Below are 16,263 nucleotides of genomic sequence, written 5' to 3'. Positions count from 1 at the left end.
CACAACTTGTAAATGATTTCGTAAAATATGATGCCCTGTAGTATCTAAATATTAAAAAGTAAACGTATAAATTGGAGACATATCGACTGTGAACTGGCAACTGGCACTATCTCAATTTTGACAACTTTACAGGTGAAGAAAAAATAATTTATTCGCTCACGCGATGCGCTGCTCCTACCGCAAAATGGCGGCTATTTGGTTTCGCAAATTAGAAAAGCATTCAGTTTAAATACAAGTTTTTATAGATAAAAATTATTATTCTGCATTGCTAAATAAATACCCTCCGTACTACAACAAAAACATCTCAAATAAAATGCAGTAATACATTGCAAATACTGCACTTAAAAAGCACTAGTGAAATTTTTGGTGTACTTGGATAAATATGATAATATTCCGTTTGAGTGGTTCTAACGTTTACCATGAAATTATTCCTTAAAGTATAATTTATAAACATTTATATTCAGGGTAAACTTAAAAAACGCTACTTACGGTATGTTTTCAATAAATAAATACCGAAATCACCAGCCCAAACAATAACACACACGATTGTCGTGACGTATTTTTGAAGTTGTTTATTTTTTTTAAATGACAAACCCAGGCATTAAAAACTTTATGGTTTGCTAGAGTAGTTACCGAAATAGCAATTAATATTAGTTCTTTAACCTGTTATAACTTCGATATCCGATAAATCGGTATAAAATCATTACCGGCACCTCTAGATGTTGTATGCGTCTACGGCTGCATGTATCGCGTGAGCGGATAAATAGCATTTGGTTTATTAAATAAAAATACGTAGTGTACATACATACACGTGTAATAAAAATATTTAAAAACTACATATTTTTATTTAGTAAACCAGATGCTATATAAATGACGTAAACAATTTTTTCTTCATCCTATAAATTTGTTAAAATTGAGATTAGTACCGATTGCCAGTTCACAGTCGATATGCCGTTTCCAAATATGAGATTTCAGCAAAAGGTGTTTAAGAAAACAAAATTTATGTAAATAAAATGTAAACCCACGCTCGCAGTATATCTGCCATCTTGTTCAGTTATTTCTTTGTGGTGGAATAGTGGGGAACGGAAATCGACAAAGTTTTAAAACTCATTTTCGACTGTGTCTAACGGAAACTAAATTGTTTTCCTTGTCTCTACAATCTAATGCGGAAACAATTGGTATTCGATCGGGCCAAGTCAGGAGTGTGTGGAGGTGGTAAAGAGTTTCAACTGCAGCTGCTGTCTTCTTAATGTCGCCAGTTATAATATAATGTGCCAGAAAACAACACCAATAGTCTTGCAACAACACCAATTCCCTGTACGAAATTCACTCTGGGTCAATTCCCGACATTAAAAAACAATTAGTCAATTTTGTTTATTTTGTATGAAAAAAAATTTCATTAAATTTCACTGACTTCTGCTGTCCCGATTTGTTTCTTTAATACAATGAAATGATCCTTACACGAAACTGGAACAAAACTTTTCCATCCGGCCGGGGATCGAATCCGGAACCACGCCAACAACGACGGAGGTCGTCTAATGACTACACACCATAGACCAAACCAAACACCTATATCTACGGTACGTATAGTGCAAAATATTTATTCAAGTGCTCCATTTGTGTTGAGACGGTGGTTCACGCCGTGCACCGTGTTAGTGGCAACGTGATTTATTGCCATCCCTGAGAAAGCGCGATACGAGACCCCTGCTTCGTGCGAGCACTGCGCTAAGTGCGGCAACGAAAACTACATATTTCATTCTCATTTCTGGAAAATGTGGCAGAAACAACGTAATTCAAGAACAACACTACTGTAATAATCTAGAATGAAACGAAAATTCATGCTAAAAAAAGTCCCGTACGATATCGCGCATGATAGAAAACAAAACACCACATCACACGTTACAACAACGACAAATTTAAAAGGAGGATGTCGACCTTATCTCAACATTGATCGACAATGCCATTGAGAAAAATTAGTCAAAAGTACCAAAAAGGCCAATGCGAGTGATGATAGTGTTCTTTAGCAGTAGGTTCTGCGTTCCAATTTTGAAGCATGAAGGATACTGGTGAAATTACAGGTACTTGGGAGCTGTTAACTCAGTGACAGGTGCAATGGCGGTGACCCTCAAACCTGTGCGATTTAAAGCTCTGAGTGGCGCAACAAGTACCTTGGACAGGCGTATCACTTACCACCAGGCGTAAGTCTTGTTTATCCCGTCAATTGATATCATGTCACGTCATCAAAAAAAAAAGCGAAAGAGGTGCAATATTACGCCAAGAGCATAAAGATTGCAGCTCATCACACTACATAGACTTTGAATAAAGATGACTAACGAGGACGATTAATAAACATTAGGTCAAACTGAATTAATGTTAGTGTATCAAAAACGGAAAGTACAATGACCTCGCTGCTGTCCATTCCGAGATTGCCATTGTTGTAATGTAGCTTAAAGAGTTTATGTAGAGTGGCAACCCCGCTGAAAAAAATATGTAATATGGTGCAAGGAGTTTAAATATGTCTAAAGCAGTGACGGCAATAAATTATACTTTTTATATTAAATTTTTAGTGTTTCTATTCGTATACAACAATTTGGCGACGAGAAAGTTCGATCCCCGCGACTATTTAAAATAATTTTCTTCAGATGACGTCAGTGAAAATGAGAAAACGTGTTCTGAAAAGTGCACATTCGAGACGTAATCTCTAATTATGGGTATGACAAAATTCAGAAGTCACCGCAACAGATAAAATTGAGCACCTAAGAAAATTGTTGCGTTCGTATATAGCACGGAAATCAAAGAAATTGAGCTTCGTTACAAGTCTGGACAATTTCAGTGGAGGGAAACTGGGATGCTTCTAAACAAAAGTTCGAATGTCTTGTGCTATTAAATGATGTCCCAGAAGACAAAAAGTAACAATGGTTAATTACGAAAATAAACACAAACGTATACGACACTTTAACCACATTATGTGCACCAGTATCTCCAATAAAGAAATCGTACGCAAATATTTGTGATAAATTAAAGAACAATTACCATCCGGTAACAAACCATGTATTACACCAGGCTGAATTAGAAACAGAAAACAAAAAGAGGGTGAAACCATAGCCCAGTATGTAACTATCAAAGAAATGTAATTTTCAAAATTTAGACTGTAAAATAAAATGGAAATGGAACTTATTGTGAGACGGTAATATTTGAAATATCGAAACACCCAAGTGAGTCACTCGATACATTGCTGCGCACATGGTCCACAGTTGAAACAAGTAGCATGTTTAGGAGCTCTCATGCCAAAAAAGTTTTGACATTGGCTCCGCAAAAATTTGTGAAACAAATATATGCCTGAAGTTCGCGTGACATGCGACAGGAGATGTTGAATTTTGCGCATTAAAAGTACCAAATGCGTTTTAGCGGAATAACTCTAAAACTAAAGGGATTTAAAAAATCCGTAGTGACAGTTGTCGATCATGCATAAGTATAATTAATTATCTAATTTTTGTCCTAATAACCTGTAGCATTTCGAGAATAAATGGAAAAAATGTGAAAAAAAGAGGTCATTTCGTGATTTTTATCTATCGAGGAAACTTTATTGTTTTATGTTTCTGTTTAATATCTATGCTTAAATATATCGTGTAGTTACTCGTACAATATTTTATTTTTAACTTTAAAGTGGACATAACCCTCTAAAATCAAATCGAAGATTAGGAATTTTTCCTCTGCTCCCTCTTAAAGTGCAGAATGATTACCAAAGAAACAAGACTTCCGGCCCTACTTTTGACATACTTAAACTCCTTACACCATATTACATATTTTTTCAGCGGGGCTGCCACTCTACAAAAACTCTTAAAGCTACACTACAACAGACATCTTCAGCAATTGCTATTACGCCTTTCGAAACGCTATGTTTTAAAGGGTTGGAAGATGTTGTCGTGGTTGCTGCTGGTACTATTGTCAATATTTAACAGTGTTATCTATTGACTTATAACGTAATCTGCTAAGGGAAAAAGTAATCCCCGTGTGCCTGTCTCTGAAGTTGTAAAACCACAGAGGCAGATGGACCGGTGCGACGAGGACAGTTTCACAAAAGTGGCGAAGAAGAAGAAGAGGAAGCCCACCAGCCATAACCAATATGGCACAGTACCGTCAGGATCGATCTTCCTGCTGCGTCCGGCCACACCGACGACGCTGCTGTATTACTCCACGAAGTCTGAGGAGATAGTGGAGTATATCAGACATAAAGCCAAATACACCCTGAGGGTCGAGCGGTTGGAGTCTCGCCACAACGTGAATTTCAATTCGTTTGTGGTGAGAGTACCGAACGAACATTTGTCGACCTTCATGAAGGAAGAATTTTGGCCGAAGGGTGTCTTATCGGCGGTTTCGCGGCCGGTTACCTGACACCAGATTGCGCCACACATCGCCGACAAGTGCAATTCGTGTAGATTAGTTAGAAATACTGCTTTATTATATTGTATGTATGTTAGTCCCTAAGTTATATATTATATTTTATTTAACTGCCTCTGTGGCCGAACGGTTACCATGCCGGACGGAGGTCCCAGGTTCGATTCCCGGGCCGGAAGAAATAGCTGTATGGCCTACAATTGTTTCTCTCGTGAGTTTGGGTGTAATTTGTGGTTGTCTATGTGTGTGTGTCCAATGCACCCGCGACACAGGGTTTCCCTAGTGCGGGGCTATGTCGAGTGTGTGCGTTATTATTATTATTATTATATGACTCATGTGACCTGATATAAATAAATAAATAACAGATGTAAATTTTACATTAAAATTAATATTAAGTGAAAAATGTTGTATGCACGAACATTAACGTGCGGTTATTATTTCGAATATTTTAAAATCTTCGAAATAATAACCAACAGCCAAACGTTAATCTGAATACATACAAAATACTTAACAATAATTTTAATAATATTGTTCACTAGATTTTAATATTTATTAACTGCCCATGTAAATTTACATACTGTGATTTTATTGATACGTCTGTCCATAACAGTTGCAGTGCCACTCAAGAGCTTTAAATCACAAAGATCTGAGGGGCACTGCCATCGCGCCCGCCACCCTAAGACATAAGTGATTTCACCAGCACCCTTACCCCTCCAAACCGAAACGCAGTAATACACACATTACTACTTGTCGGCACAAAGAAGTGAGGTGGCAGTACTTCCCTGTATTGTGTACTAGTATAAACAGATAAATAAAACAAAAGTACATTTTGTAAATGATTATTGATTTCATGCTAAACAACCAAAATGGCCCCCTTTGGCGTATAATTCAAGGGGATATCCAAGGACAACGGACTTTGGACCGACGGTAAATATTTAAGTCCAATCTCAGAAAGTGCTTTAAATTGAGCACAGAAACCTTATTAAAGCAGCCGAGGACTGATTGGAGACTGCTATGATGGTTACTTCACTCTAATAGATGGTATTGGAAAACTATGATCCGATCGTAGCTAAAAGTTAATTCCATCGAAATAACAAACGACAGATTTGTGTAACAAAAAATTCTTCTTTTTTTTAATCAAATCTGTAGTTGTGATTAAAATGTTATTTACACTTTCATATCTTAAAATTGTTATTACGCGTTTTGTTATACCCTTTACTTAGACTTGGTACTTTCTGTACGACAACAAATATTGGACGTGCTATCACAGAAAAGTTGTGGCTAATACCTATGCTAATTCACTAAAATTGAGAAGATAGATAAATAGACACTTTATTGCTCCCACACAAGAGGTTACCTATCAGAAGTCCGAAATGATATTTCCCAAAAATAACGTTAGCTCGAATTTTCATAAACTCGAAAGTAATTTTGAAATGAAAATGTTTCTTCTTTTAAACCTTTTTTTTTTGTTAATCCGGGGGAATCTGCTTACAGATACCCCGGCTCCGCGGGGGCAGAGCCAGGGTTATGTGGGACTGGGCTGAACCCTGAAGGGGAGCAGCCCTACCGCACTAAGCCCCCGGAGTGTTCCTCCTCTCCGCTGTAGGTGGGGGTACGGGTACGCTGTTGCACTCGTCCGCGCCCCCACCAGCGGCTGGCCGCGCCCTGCGCAGCCCCTCCCCGAGAAGGGAGACACATCGGTCCCCCGACTCCGAATGTGAGGCTCGCCGATCACCAGACGAGCCTTCCATCCCGGGCCCCTTTATGCTGGGCAACGAACTCCCCCGAGTCCGCTACTCAGGGGCCATGGGGGGCCAGGACAGCATCCACTCAACTGTGAAGTTCAGTGGCTGCTCCCCCAGCCCCCGCGGCGGATCTGATGACAGCTCCGCCGCAACACCTAACGCGCTTCCGCGCGGACTCTCCGAAGAGAGTCCCTTGGAGCGCTCACCACCAACCGCCCACATTCGGACGCGGAGGATAGGATGAGCGGCAACGACACACTAACACGTCTCTTCCCCCGCGGCCCCGCCGCCACTGCATCGTCGAAAGCGCAGCCCCGCCAGTGTCGCGGAGGACAGGACGAGTGGCAACGACACACCGGCACGTCTCTCCCCCCGCGACCCTCCTCCCAACGCGCATCCGCGCGGAACGCCCACCTCCTCGGGCCAGCCTACCACCATCGGCCGGCCCCGTCTTAGCTTCACCGTGGGATGAAATCGACCACGGCTACTAGAGCCCCCCCGCCACGACTCTTCTATTTAAACCTAATTTAACCTTTTTTTTTTTTTTTTTTTTTTTACGATGGAGAAATGCTTTATGCATACCACCGAGCTGGGGAGGCTCGGTGGTTATGTGGGACTCTCCCCCCTTAGTGGGGGGCATACCGCACTAAAACTCCATCGGCGTTACCCGCAAGGCCGGGTGTTGTGGGTGCCGTGGGATCCCGAGGATTCGACCACAACGACACCCCCGGCCGCCCTAGGCTTTCGCCAGGGTCCCCGCGCCATTGTCGGCACGCTTGACCATCCCCCAGACGAGTGAGGCTGTGCAAGGCGGGCAAGGGATCCCCACCCCTACCCGCTGGCCCCACTAGGGAATTAGGCGAGCAGCGTACTGCCTTCGCCTTCTTCCCCACCGCCTGCGCCGGAGCGGGTCTGCGTTGACAGCGTCTTCGCGTTCCCGCTCCGCGGACTCCTTCTGCGACATCACGGCCTCGCAGAAGGAGACCACTGCCTCCCACGACCTCTCGCTGTCCAACATTGTTGAAATCACGCTGGGCAGCGAGAGATCGCTTCCAATCGTTGCCATCAGAGTGTGGCGCTGCACACTAACCTAATTTAACCTATCCTAACCGAACCTAATCGTGTCTTTGCGTTAAACAACCAACATATCCTGACAACGGCTTCGTTATAATTCGGATTTCGGGGTAATGAAAATTCGAACAAACGTTATTCCGGAAAAAGAAATTCGTTTATTCGAAAGTTTGTGATATTGATGAAAATTCGAGGTTACCCAAACAAAAACAAAAACAGTACATAGACAGTTTAAAACTATTGTGGGCAAAAGCGACCTTACAGCTAAGGGCGATCTCTTCCTTGGTTGGTCTAGATTTTCCTTGAGAAGGTCCATCTCCTAGAATCAGCCCTCGGTTAGTTTTTAAAATACTTATCACATACACATGGTGGTAATATTCTTAAACAAAGTACACGGTACATATTATTTAAAGCCCTTGTAGCTAACAAAGACAGCGCGCAACATTTTTGCTTTTATGGGAATCAATACGAAACTAATTGCAAACGAAGTTTCGTTTTATTTTTCTGATCGTTTACTGTCTTCCGTACAATTCTGTTTTCCAATTTATTATTTCGAAGTAAAATTCAATACGGCGGTTTAAATTAGTTTTTTACGTTAGTACAATCGATTTGATGCAAATGAAATATGGAAAGTAATTGAATACTGATGAAAAAGAACAGAATTTGGTGGAAAAAAAAACGCAAGTAAGACCGAGATTGGGCTATTTTGAAGTAATCAAAGGAAAAAGGGGTCCACGCTGTGCAAGTAGGTTAAGGACAAAACATTGTTGTGGGTTGAATGGCCTTTACTATACCGACAAGGGGCGACGGTAGATTTGGATTTTATACTTCACAAGCAGCTTTAAGTAGCGAGCGGAGAAAGGCGATTGTCTGTATTGCCATCTACAGAAATGCCAGCGCCTCGCTTCCTACCACTTTGTCGAAATTTGCGATTTTGTGTATTTCGTTGCAAGCCGGGTTTATATGTTTGGTCTGTAGCCTGGCCTTAAAGAAATGAGAATGCAGAAAGCTCTGTCCACATTTGCAACATTTATTGCAAGAGATGATAAAAGAATAAAAGAAAGGCCCAAACGGACCTCGCTATTATGATTTTAATAGTAATCGACGTGGAGTTTTGCAATAAGAATGGGCACGTCTTCTCGTTTCAAGAATTTTGATGGAAGTCACGAAATATAGAACGAACAAGAGTAGTGAAAGAAAAGGGAATTCGAAAAAGAACCTGAATTAAAAAAATAAGTGGATGGTAAAAAGGTGGGATGGCGATGAAGGAGATCAGTATTGTTACAGTTCTACAATCGATGCAGAATTCCCGGGAGTCTAGTTCACCTTATTAATGTTGTAATTTTATTTAGCAGCAAACAACTTTCACAAGGGGCTTTACTGCTACAAAATCCATGTATGTCTTGCACTTCTATGTGTATTCGCATTCAAATTTTCGGCTTTCCACGCTATACACGACATCTGTAAGAGATTTTAATGTGTTTTAGAGGAATTTCGTCGACTTCGGTAACTCAACCTGTAGCTTAATTGGAAGAGCATTGGGAACGGAATCCCGTAGTTACATATTCGAGTCCTTTCGGGTCGACGGAATTTCTCTTTGTGTTCAATCTTTTGTTGTCATAACATTTCTCCTTTTATGTTTTGCGACTTCATCAGCTCAAAAGACAGCTTTCGCCATCTTACCTTCTATCACTGAATGTGTTAATGCCATCTACTTTAAAGCGTAACAGAATCTTGTCTGTCAACAGTATCTGGAAGATCTATTATTACTATTATCTATCTTGTATATATACTATTATTATCTACTATATGAATTGTATTAACCACATCCGTTGTACTACTGACTACGATTTTCTAATAGGAATAATGTTCACGAAAATCTGGTCTGATGTAAGAGAACAATGTTTTCTACGAGTTTATGGGAATTATGCCGACGTGCGGTTTTGTCACGCATTTTCACTGGCCGTCAAAGCAACAAGATCTACTTTTTACGATGTAGCGTAAAGTAACCAATGCTGAAAATCACATAACAACCCACATAAGGCGTAACAAAATTATTATCTGGTACATAGTGTGTACTTTGCCACCCTTCAAGTCGCTGGGGAAATCAACACCTGGTTTCTTCAAGACAAAAAGTCAGACAAGTGCGATTTGGATGTATTTGTTAGTGGTTTCGGATTTATAAAGTTTTAGTTTCAAGATTATATAATAGAGTCGCGAAATCCATCCGGAAAATGCATGTGCAAATGATATTTTTTTATTTTATTTTATTTATTCATGGTAAGCTATAAATATACAAATATAACTAAAATAAACAATAGTATGTCAATTTAGTTTACACTTTTGGATATAATATAACATAAACATGTAAGCACTCTAGAGAGAAAAAACAGAGATCGAAGAAATTATGAGAATTTTGCAATCACAAACTCAAGAAGAAAAACAATACAGAGTTACTATATATATATATATATATATATATATATAGTAACTCAGGACAATCAATTGTATTCTGAGCTATTTTTAAAATATATCTGCAATCGGCTATTTGACGACGCGTATAAAGAAAAAGAATATGATGGACTTTGCAAATATGCAATAATCTTCGTTATGATATTGGCGTTTAGTACGGAAATACAGATAACGAATTACGATACTAAGTGACACGACGAACAAATCGTGGGCCTGGTGGTAAGCGACACGCCTGTTCATAACAGTTGCAGTGCCATTTAGAGCTTCAAATCGCATAGATCTGATGTGCACTGGCACTAGGTATCATAATCATAAAAAACACAATGTAATTCAAACCTGCAGTTGGAGAAGATGGTGGACTATGGCCTAAACTCTTCGGTTTTGACAACCTCGTGGTCCAACGGCTTGCACTACGGGCGTTGGATGAGGAGGTCCCGGGATCAATTCCCGGCAGGACCAATTTGCGAAATAAACTTTTCTAAATTGGTTCTGGTCTTGGTCTTTTAGATAGTGCCTTGGAGTGAATCCCGTGGCATTGGAATTCCCTAGTTTGAGACCAAAAAACTGGTGTTGTGGTCTGGCACATTATTAATTATGTGAGTTTCCACGTTGAATCTTTACAAAGGAAACTTTTACACTTAACTTAAATATTTAGTACTATGGAACCCTAAAAAGGGAAACAAAAAGGTAACTGATGAAGCCTAGGCAAAGCCTGTAGCGAATACTGTATGAGCTAAGGGGCAGCGGACATGTTTTTTTCTAAATTACCCCTCTGGTATTCCCCAAGGACGTTGACCTGAAGTCATTATTGTATTAGACACGTACGCATAGAGATTGTACTGTGTGTTGCAAGACCAATATCAGACTAGGTAACTGATTATATTGGTAGATTTAGTCCGATTTATGACAAATAATCTTAAGTGGAGTTAGGTAATAAATTAATAGGAATTAACATTTCATTCTAAAAATAATAAAGTTAGACAGTTACACCCCTTGAGACAAGTTTTTTTAAATATCAAATGATGGGATGTACAAGTCGTCCTCCAACCTATCCATAACAGTTGCAGTGTCACTCAGAGCTTTAAAATACAAAGTTCTGAGGGGCACTGCCACTGCACCCGTCACCTTGAGACAAGTTGACAAGGCCCATGTGCCTGTAATTTCACCAACACATTTACACCTTGTGAGAGCAGAGAGTAAATTCTACCATGAAGAGGATCTCTTTGTCCAATGCTGCCCTTTGATGGGCTCTCAATATTTTTGCTACTGGGCATCCAGATGCCTTAGGCAAAGGAGATAAAAACAATCAATGTCAAAGGGAAGTCTTCAGTTCTGTAACACTGGTGTTCTCGGGTCTAAATCATAATTAGTGGTGATCATAGATCAATAGGCAATTGGTCAATAATAAAAAATTAATCTTAAATATGGTTAGAAAAAATTTAAAAAGGGAGAGAGAAAGCTATGATTCAATCAATATTTTTGTGAAATAAATAATCATAAGTATTTTAAATTAATAAATAACATCTGAAAACTGGTTCATTTTTAATCAGTAATTGGACATAGTTATGCAAACAAGAACCAACCCCCACCTCAAGTGAAATTGAGTTATGTATTTAGGTAGAACACCAGACGAGTCCTTTACCCGCTCACAAAATAATACGTGGCGAATACGTGGTAAATTTATATTTCATATCAAACTAACAACGCGTTATATTTATACATAAAAATCTCCATCTATGACATTTAGCAATATAGCATATAGCAATAAATATAGTGAATGATAAACGTGTACAAAAATGTTTATTCACATAGAGCAACCCCTGCTGTTTCTTTCTCATTCTTTTCAAGTGCATCTACCTTACTAGTGAGGAGTAATTTTTATATATCGACTCATCCGAAGAACAGAGTCCGATGTGATTATATAGCGAAAAGAGAATAAGTACGTTACGAGAACAATTTCGTTATTCAAACTAGGTCCTATGTAAAGGTATTTTGAGAATTTATATATCTTACTTCGTTTCGGAAATATAAAATCGAACAAAGGTCGATCTGACATCCACAGCGAAGAAGAACTAACGAAATGTACTATGTCCTAAGAACAAGTAGTCTTACACATAGACCTTTGTTCTACGGATGTGTCGATATATAAATAAGTTTAAACTTCGTATGTCCCTTGTGCACTAAGTCCGATTCTAATCCGAGAAAATACGAAATCACTTGTATACCTAGAGATAAAATGACACTTCGGAATGTCATTTCTCGGATTCGGAACTGGCCCTGTACTCGTTCTCCATTGTTTTTAATTTGGTCGAGTATTACTCATTTAACAGTAATTGTTTCGGACAGATGTCGGACGGAAAACGATAGTAAACCCCCCTAATACGAATCGGACGTAGTCGCGATCAAATTGGGGTGTAAAAACTTTTGGAAACTTGGTTCTGGAACTGGGTGTTCTGCGCCGTGAACCCGAAATTAATTTCATTAATCGCCATCGTTGAGATCAGGTTATTGATCCCATTAATGAGTAATATATTCAGTGATGTCCGCTCTGATAACCTCTGCCACAAGGCCGTGAATAACGGATAAATGTAAAAAATGAACAGCTTAGCATTGTTATTGTGTCGAGTGAATTAAAAACAATAGTTAAACAGTGTTATGACTACAAATTACGCCACTAATTTGCAATAACATAATTATACATTTTACAAATTGTTTCCCTTTCTTGGAGTAACAGCTTAATTAGTTTCCGACATGGAAATTCACGCAATGGAAAAATCATAAAACTCTTCGCAATTGGTCTAAAATCAAAACCGGCTCTTTACAGTACACTCCAAAAACCTGTTCTTGCAGGACACACTGACACTCGCTCCTTGCAGGACACCCTAAAACCTGTTCCTTGCAAGACACCTTAAAACCCTCTCCTCGCAGTACACCCCAATCCCATTCCTTGCGAGACACCCTAGGGGTTTCTTCAGGTTGTCCTTGCAAAACTCCCTAGGAACCGCTCCTTGCATGATATCCTAAAACACCCTCCTCTTATCTATAATTGAACCTAACTAATAATTTTTTTTTTTTCTTTATTTACTACAGACATTGTTAACAGAACATGCCACCACCAAAGGAACATAGCGCCACTCAAACACACTACATACAAATCAATACATAAATACTTATAATTATCTACATTGTACACATTTTTGTAACGAGGAACAGCACCGCTTTGGCGAATTTGAATGTAGAGTTGTCCAGTATGCTGTTACACTTACACATACTTAGTATGGGCAAGTTGATTTTCATGCCCAGCGGAAGCCTCTCAGTCTCGTTACAGCTCGCGGTCACACTCCAGGAGGACGTGGTATACCTCCTCCTCTTGCGATAGAGCAGTTGGGAGACGTTGTCTTACACATCAGTGGGAGAATTAGGAGAACAAGATTTGGAGCTCTGTTGGTCAGTTGCTTGATTTTTCTAGCCTATGTGCCTAAAAGTGAGACTAAACAACTTCAAAATGGTTTCACTTGAAAAACTCAAACAACCTTTAGACTTAGCTTTCGTATACAAACTGTTCAAAACTACAAAATTTAACTGCCCTCAATAGACAACAATGTCAAAGTCAAGTTCAAATTACACTTGAAATTGTCATACTGATTCAACTCTAATGCTCATTCGTAAGACAGATTCCATTAAGAAGAATGAGTAAGAAATTCTAGAGGTTGCTGTTTGTAAATATACATTATAATTAATACATTTATCATTACAATATTTAATTTAAACATCTTAGATCGAGAATATCTTAAAGAGCTAAACGAGCCACTACCACGGATATTTGTCATCCAAGTACGCAGGGTAAGATTTTTGATCCACAATAGTTTGAAGCATCGTAAATGGCAAATTTTGAATATCAATCGGAATCTTATTCTAGAAGCGTATACATTGCCTCTTAAATGAATTAAAGACTTTATTAAGACGATTGTCAAGAACAGCTACTTTATTTTTATTCCTCGTATTAACGTTATGTCTGACATAAATAACATTTTCATAAATATACTTTGACGTTAGTGTAAGAACGTTTAAAATTACCACCACATCGGGCATTACACCAGTAGGTAACCTTGTAATGAGATCGTTTGTCTTTGTGTCGCCACCACGAAGAATAAAACTAAGTTCCATCTCAACGATCTCGTGTCTGTCCAGATTACTACTAACCGGTCCAGGTAATCCAAAGCTAGTATTCTTACTTTGTAAGACTGGTTTTACATAGTAATTTTTATTTTCCGTTTGTGGTTTTCTTTTTATTAAATTTAAAGGCTTCAAAAATTGTATGATGTTCAATGCCAGTTCTAGTTATGTTGCATCTTTAACTAGTTGTGCATCTACTGGCAGCTAAAGAGTTGGATATCTTTGTATAGTTTAAATTTGTGTTCGATATAACCACTGTTAAAGAATTTTAATAAGTAAATAAATTGTTTTTATCGGCATTAGTGGAAGAAAAATGTGAAAATAAAATAATTATAACATAGGAAATGAAACAATGTTTCTGGATTTAAATCGCGTATATTTGTTTTTTGAAACAAACCAACGTTTCTTGTTGCGATTGACTGACTACAGTGACCATGGGGCCTGTAAAGAGCCCGAAACGTTGGTTTGTTTGAAAAAACAAATATACGCGATTTAAATCCGGAAAAATAGTATCATTTCCTATGTGCAACAATCGCGAAAACCTAAGAACTCGATAATTATAAACATGTTTATAAAAAAAACCTACATTAAAAATTTGTGAAAATACATCTACCTATTTGCTAAGTTTTATTAACGGAAATTGAGTGAAATACAAGAAACTGGATTCATTCCCTAATTTGCTGTCTTTAGGTACCACTACCAAGGTATCCTTTTTTTCTAATATCAAGTGACGGGACGAACAAGTCGTGCACCTGATGGTAAACTACGCGCCACACTGCTAGGCGGCAGAACTAGGTAAGGTGGCAGTACTTCCCTGGACGACGTCTTTCACAAGGAGCTCTAATGCTACCTTCTTTCCAACAAAAAAGAATAATAGAAATCACAAACCTCAAGTAATCGCGTAGCACTCACACAAAAAAATACGAAACTGTATATATGTACATCGCTTAATAGTAACATTTATATTCAAAGAAATAATAAGTTGACATAAATTTACAATTAAATGAACATCTTTTAACATCGACTTAGAAATCATTTCAAACATTGACTTACAAATAAATGGACGACGGGTCTAATACAAAAACCACGAAAAAAATGTCCCAAGTCAACCTATTTAAACGTAGTGAAGCTAAAACGTTGAATTTAAATTGTAATGTCATCGCAGTATCGCGCTGTCAGTCGAACAAATGAAGACTAAAGCGGAGTTTGACGCTCTGTATACGATTTTAACGCCTTACAAGTTCGGACACTTTTTAAAGCTGACCCGACGTCCATATAATTGTAAGTCAATGATTTTAAAATAATTTTTATAGTAAAATGGAATGAAAATTTTTAAATTTTAAATTTAATATTAATTAAAATTTAATACGTAAAAAAAATCTGTCTTAATAGTACATTTAGCGTAATTTTAAGTATGTTTTGCTTTAAAATGTTTAGCACAGTTGTAATTGGGTACAGATATGCCGACTGTATTAATTTTCAAATGTTTTATTTTTTCTGTTGTTTGTGTCTGATGTCTGTAATTTGTGTCATAAATAAAATATTTAAAAAATCAACGTAAAATTCAAATCGAACGGATCGACAAACTTAAATTAGTAAGAACCTAAAAACAAATGTAAGAAAAAATCTTCGTTTTTAATTTTTAAATTAAATATAAAAAAAGTAAAATTACCGTCCAGTCTTTTGATAACAGATGAATTACTTTGTAATTTTTACCAACTACCTACTCTTCCGCTAAATATTCGCCGGTGTATGTTATTTCCAATTACAATAAAACGTGCGATTAAAACTTTTAAATAACAACAATATTATCTGACAACTGACAGTCTTGATTAATACATTGTGGTGACAACATGTATCTCATTTTGTTCTGTTTGTTTTCTTTGTTATTAGGTAAGTTCTATTTTTGTTTATCACATTTTGTAATTTAGAACAAAGAAAAATAATACAAAACCGACGCTTTAACACCGCTGCTGCTGTCACTTCGTTTAAATAGTGTTATAATAATTATTAACAAGACAACAGTATATAAGTTGCTGTGTTACTAAAGTTAGCGTTGTGCGATTCCTGTCCTTCGAATGACCAATTACTAACCTACTAAGTTTCTTATTCGAATGATCGTTCATTACTAATTAGTATTACTAATCCATGGGTTCCATAGAGCACAACGATACTCGTGATCACCGAGCCCTCTCTGAAATATGGTTAATACCGTAAACGTAACGGGGACAGAGACATTTTGATGTGGACGTAATAATCATTCGACTCGTGAAGGTGACCGAATGTCAGAGGCATTCAGTATGATACTATAGTCTATTTCAATAGAATTGAGAGTAAACGTAAACAAACCAGTCGGGTTAAAATTCTGAAGAAATCACTCACTATATGGAATAAGTAACAC

The 16,263-nt window shown here is 38.0% G+C and overlaps 1 protein-coding gene across 1 annotated transcript in view; it reads left to right on the top strand.

The window, feature by feature from the left end:
• The window catches only part of LOC113239984, a 54,587-nt gene extending 47,350 nt beyond the window's left edge, over window positions 1-7,237 (top strand). The window contains 2 exon segments of the mRNA XM_026477174.1: window positions 3,997-4,134; window positions 6,995-7,237. Coding sequence (XP_026332959.1) covers window positions 3,997-4,134; window positions 6,995-7,237 — 381 coding nt within the window.
• Window positions 7,238-16,263: the final 9,026 nt, after the last annotated feature.

This window comes from Hyposmocoma kahamanoa, unplaced genomic scaffold (assembly GCF_003589595.1).
Source record: "Hyposmocoma kahamanoa isolate Upper Pololo Valley unplaced genomic scaffold, ASM358959v1 119, whole genome shotgun sequence".
Lineage (NCBI taxonomy): Eukaryota > Metazoa > Arthropoda > Insecta > Lepidoptera > Cosmopterigidae > Hyposmocoma > Hyposmocoma kahamanoa.
This window is presented reverse-complemented; position numbering and strand designations above follow the sequence as displayed.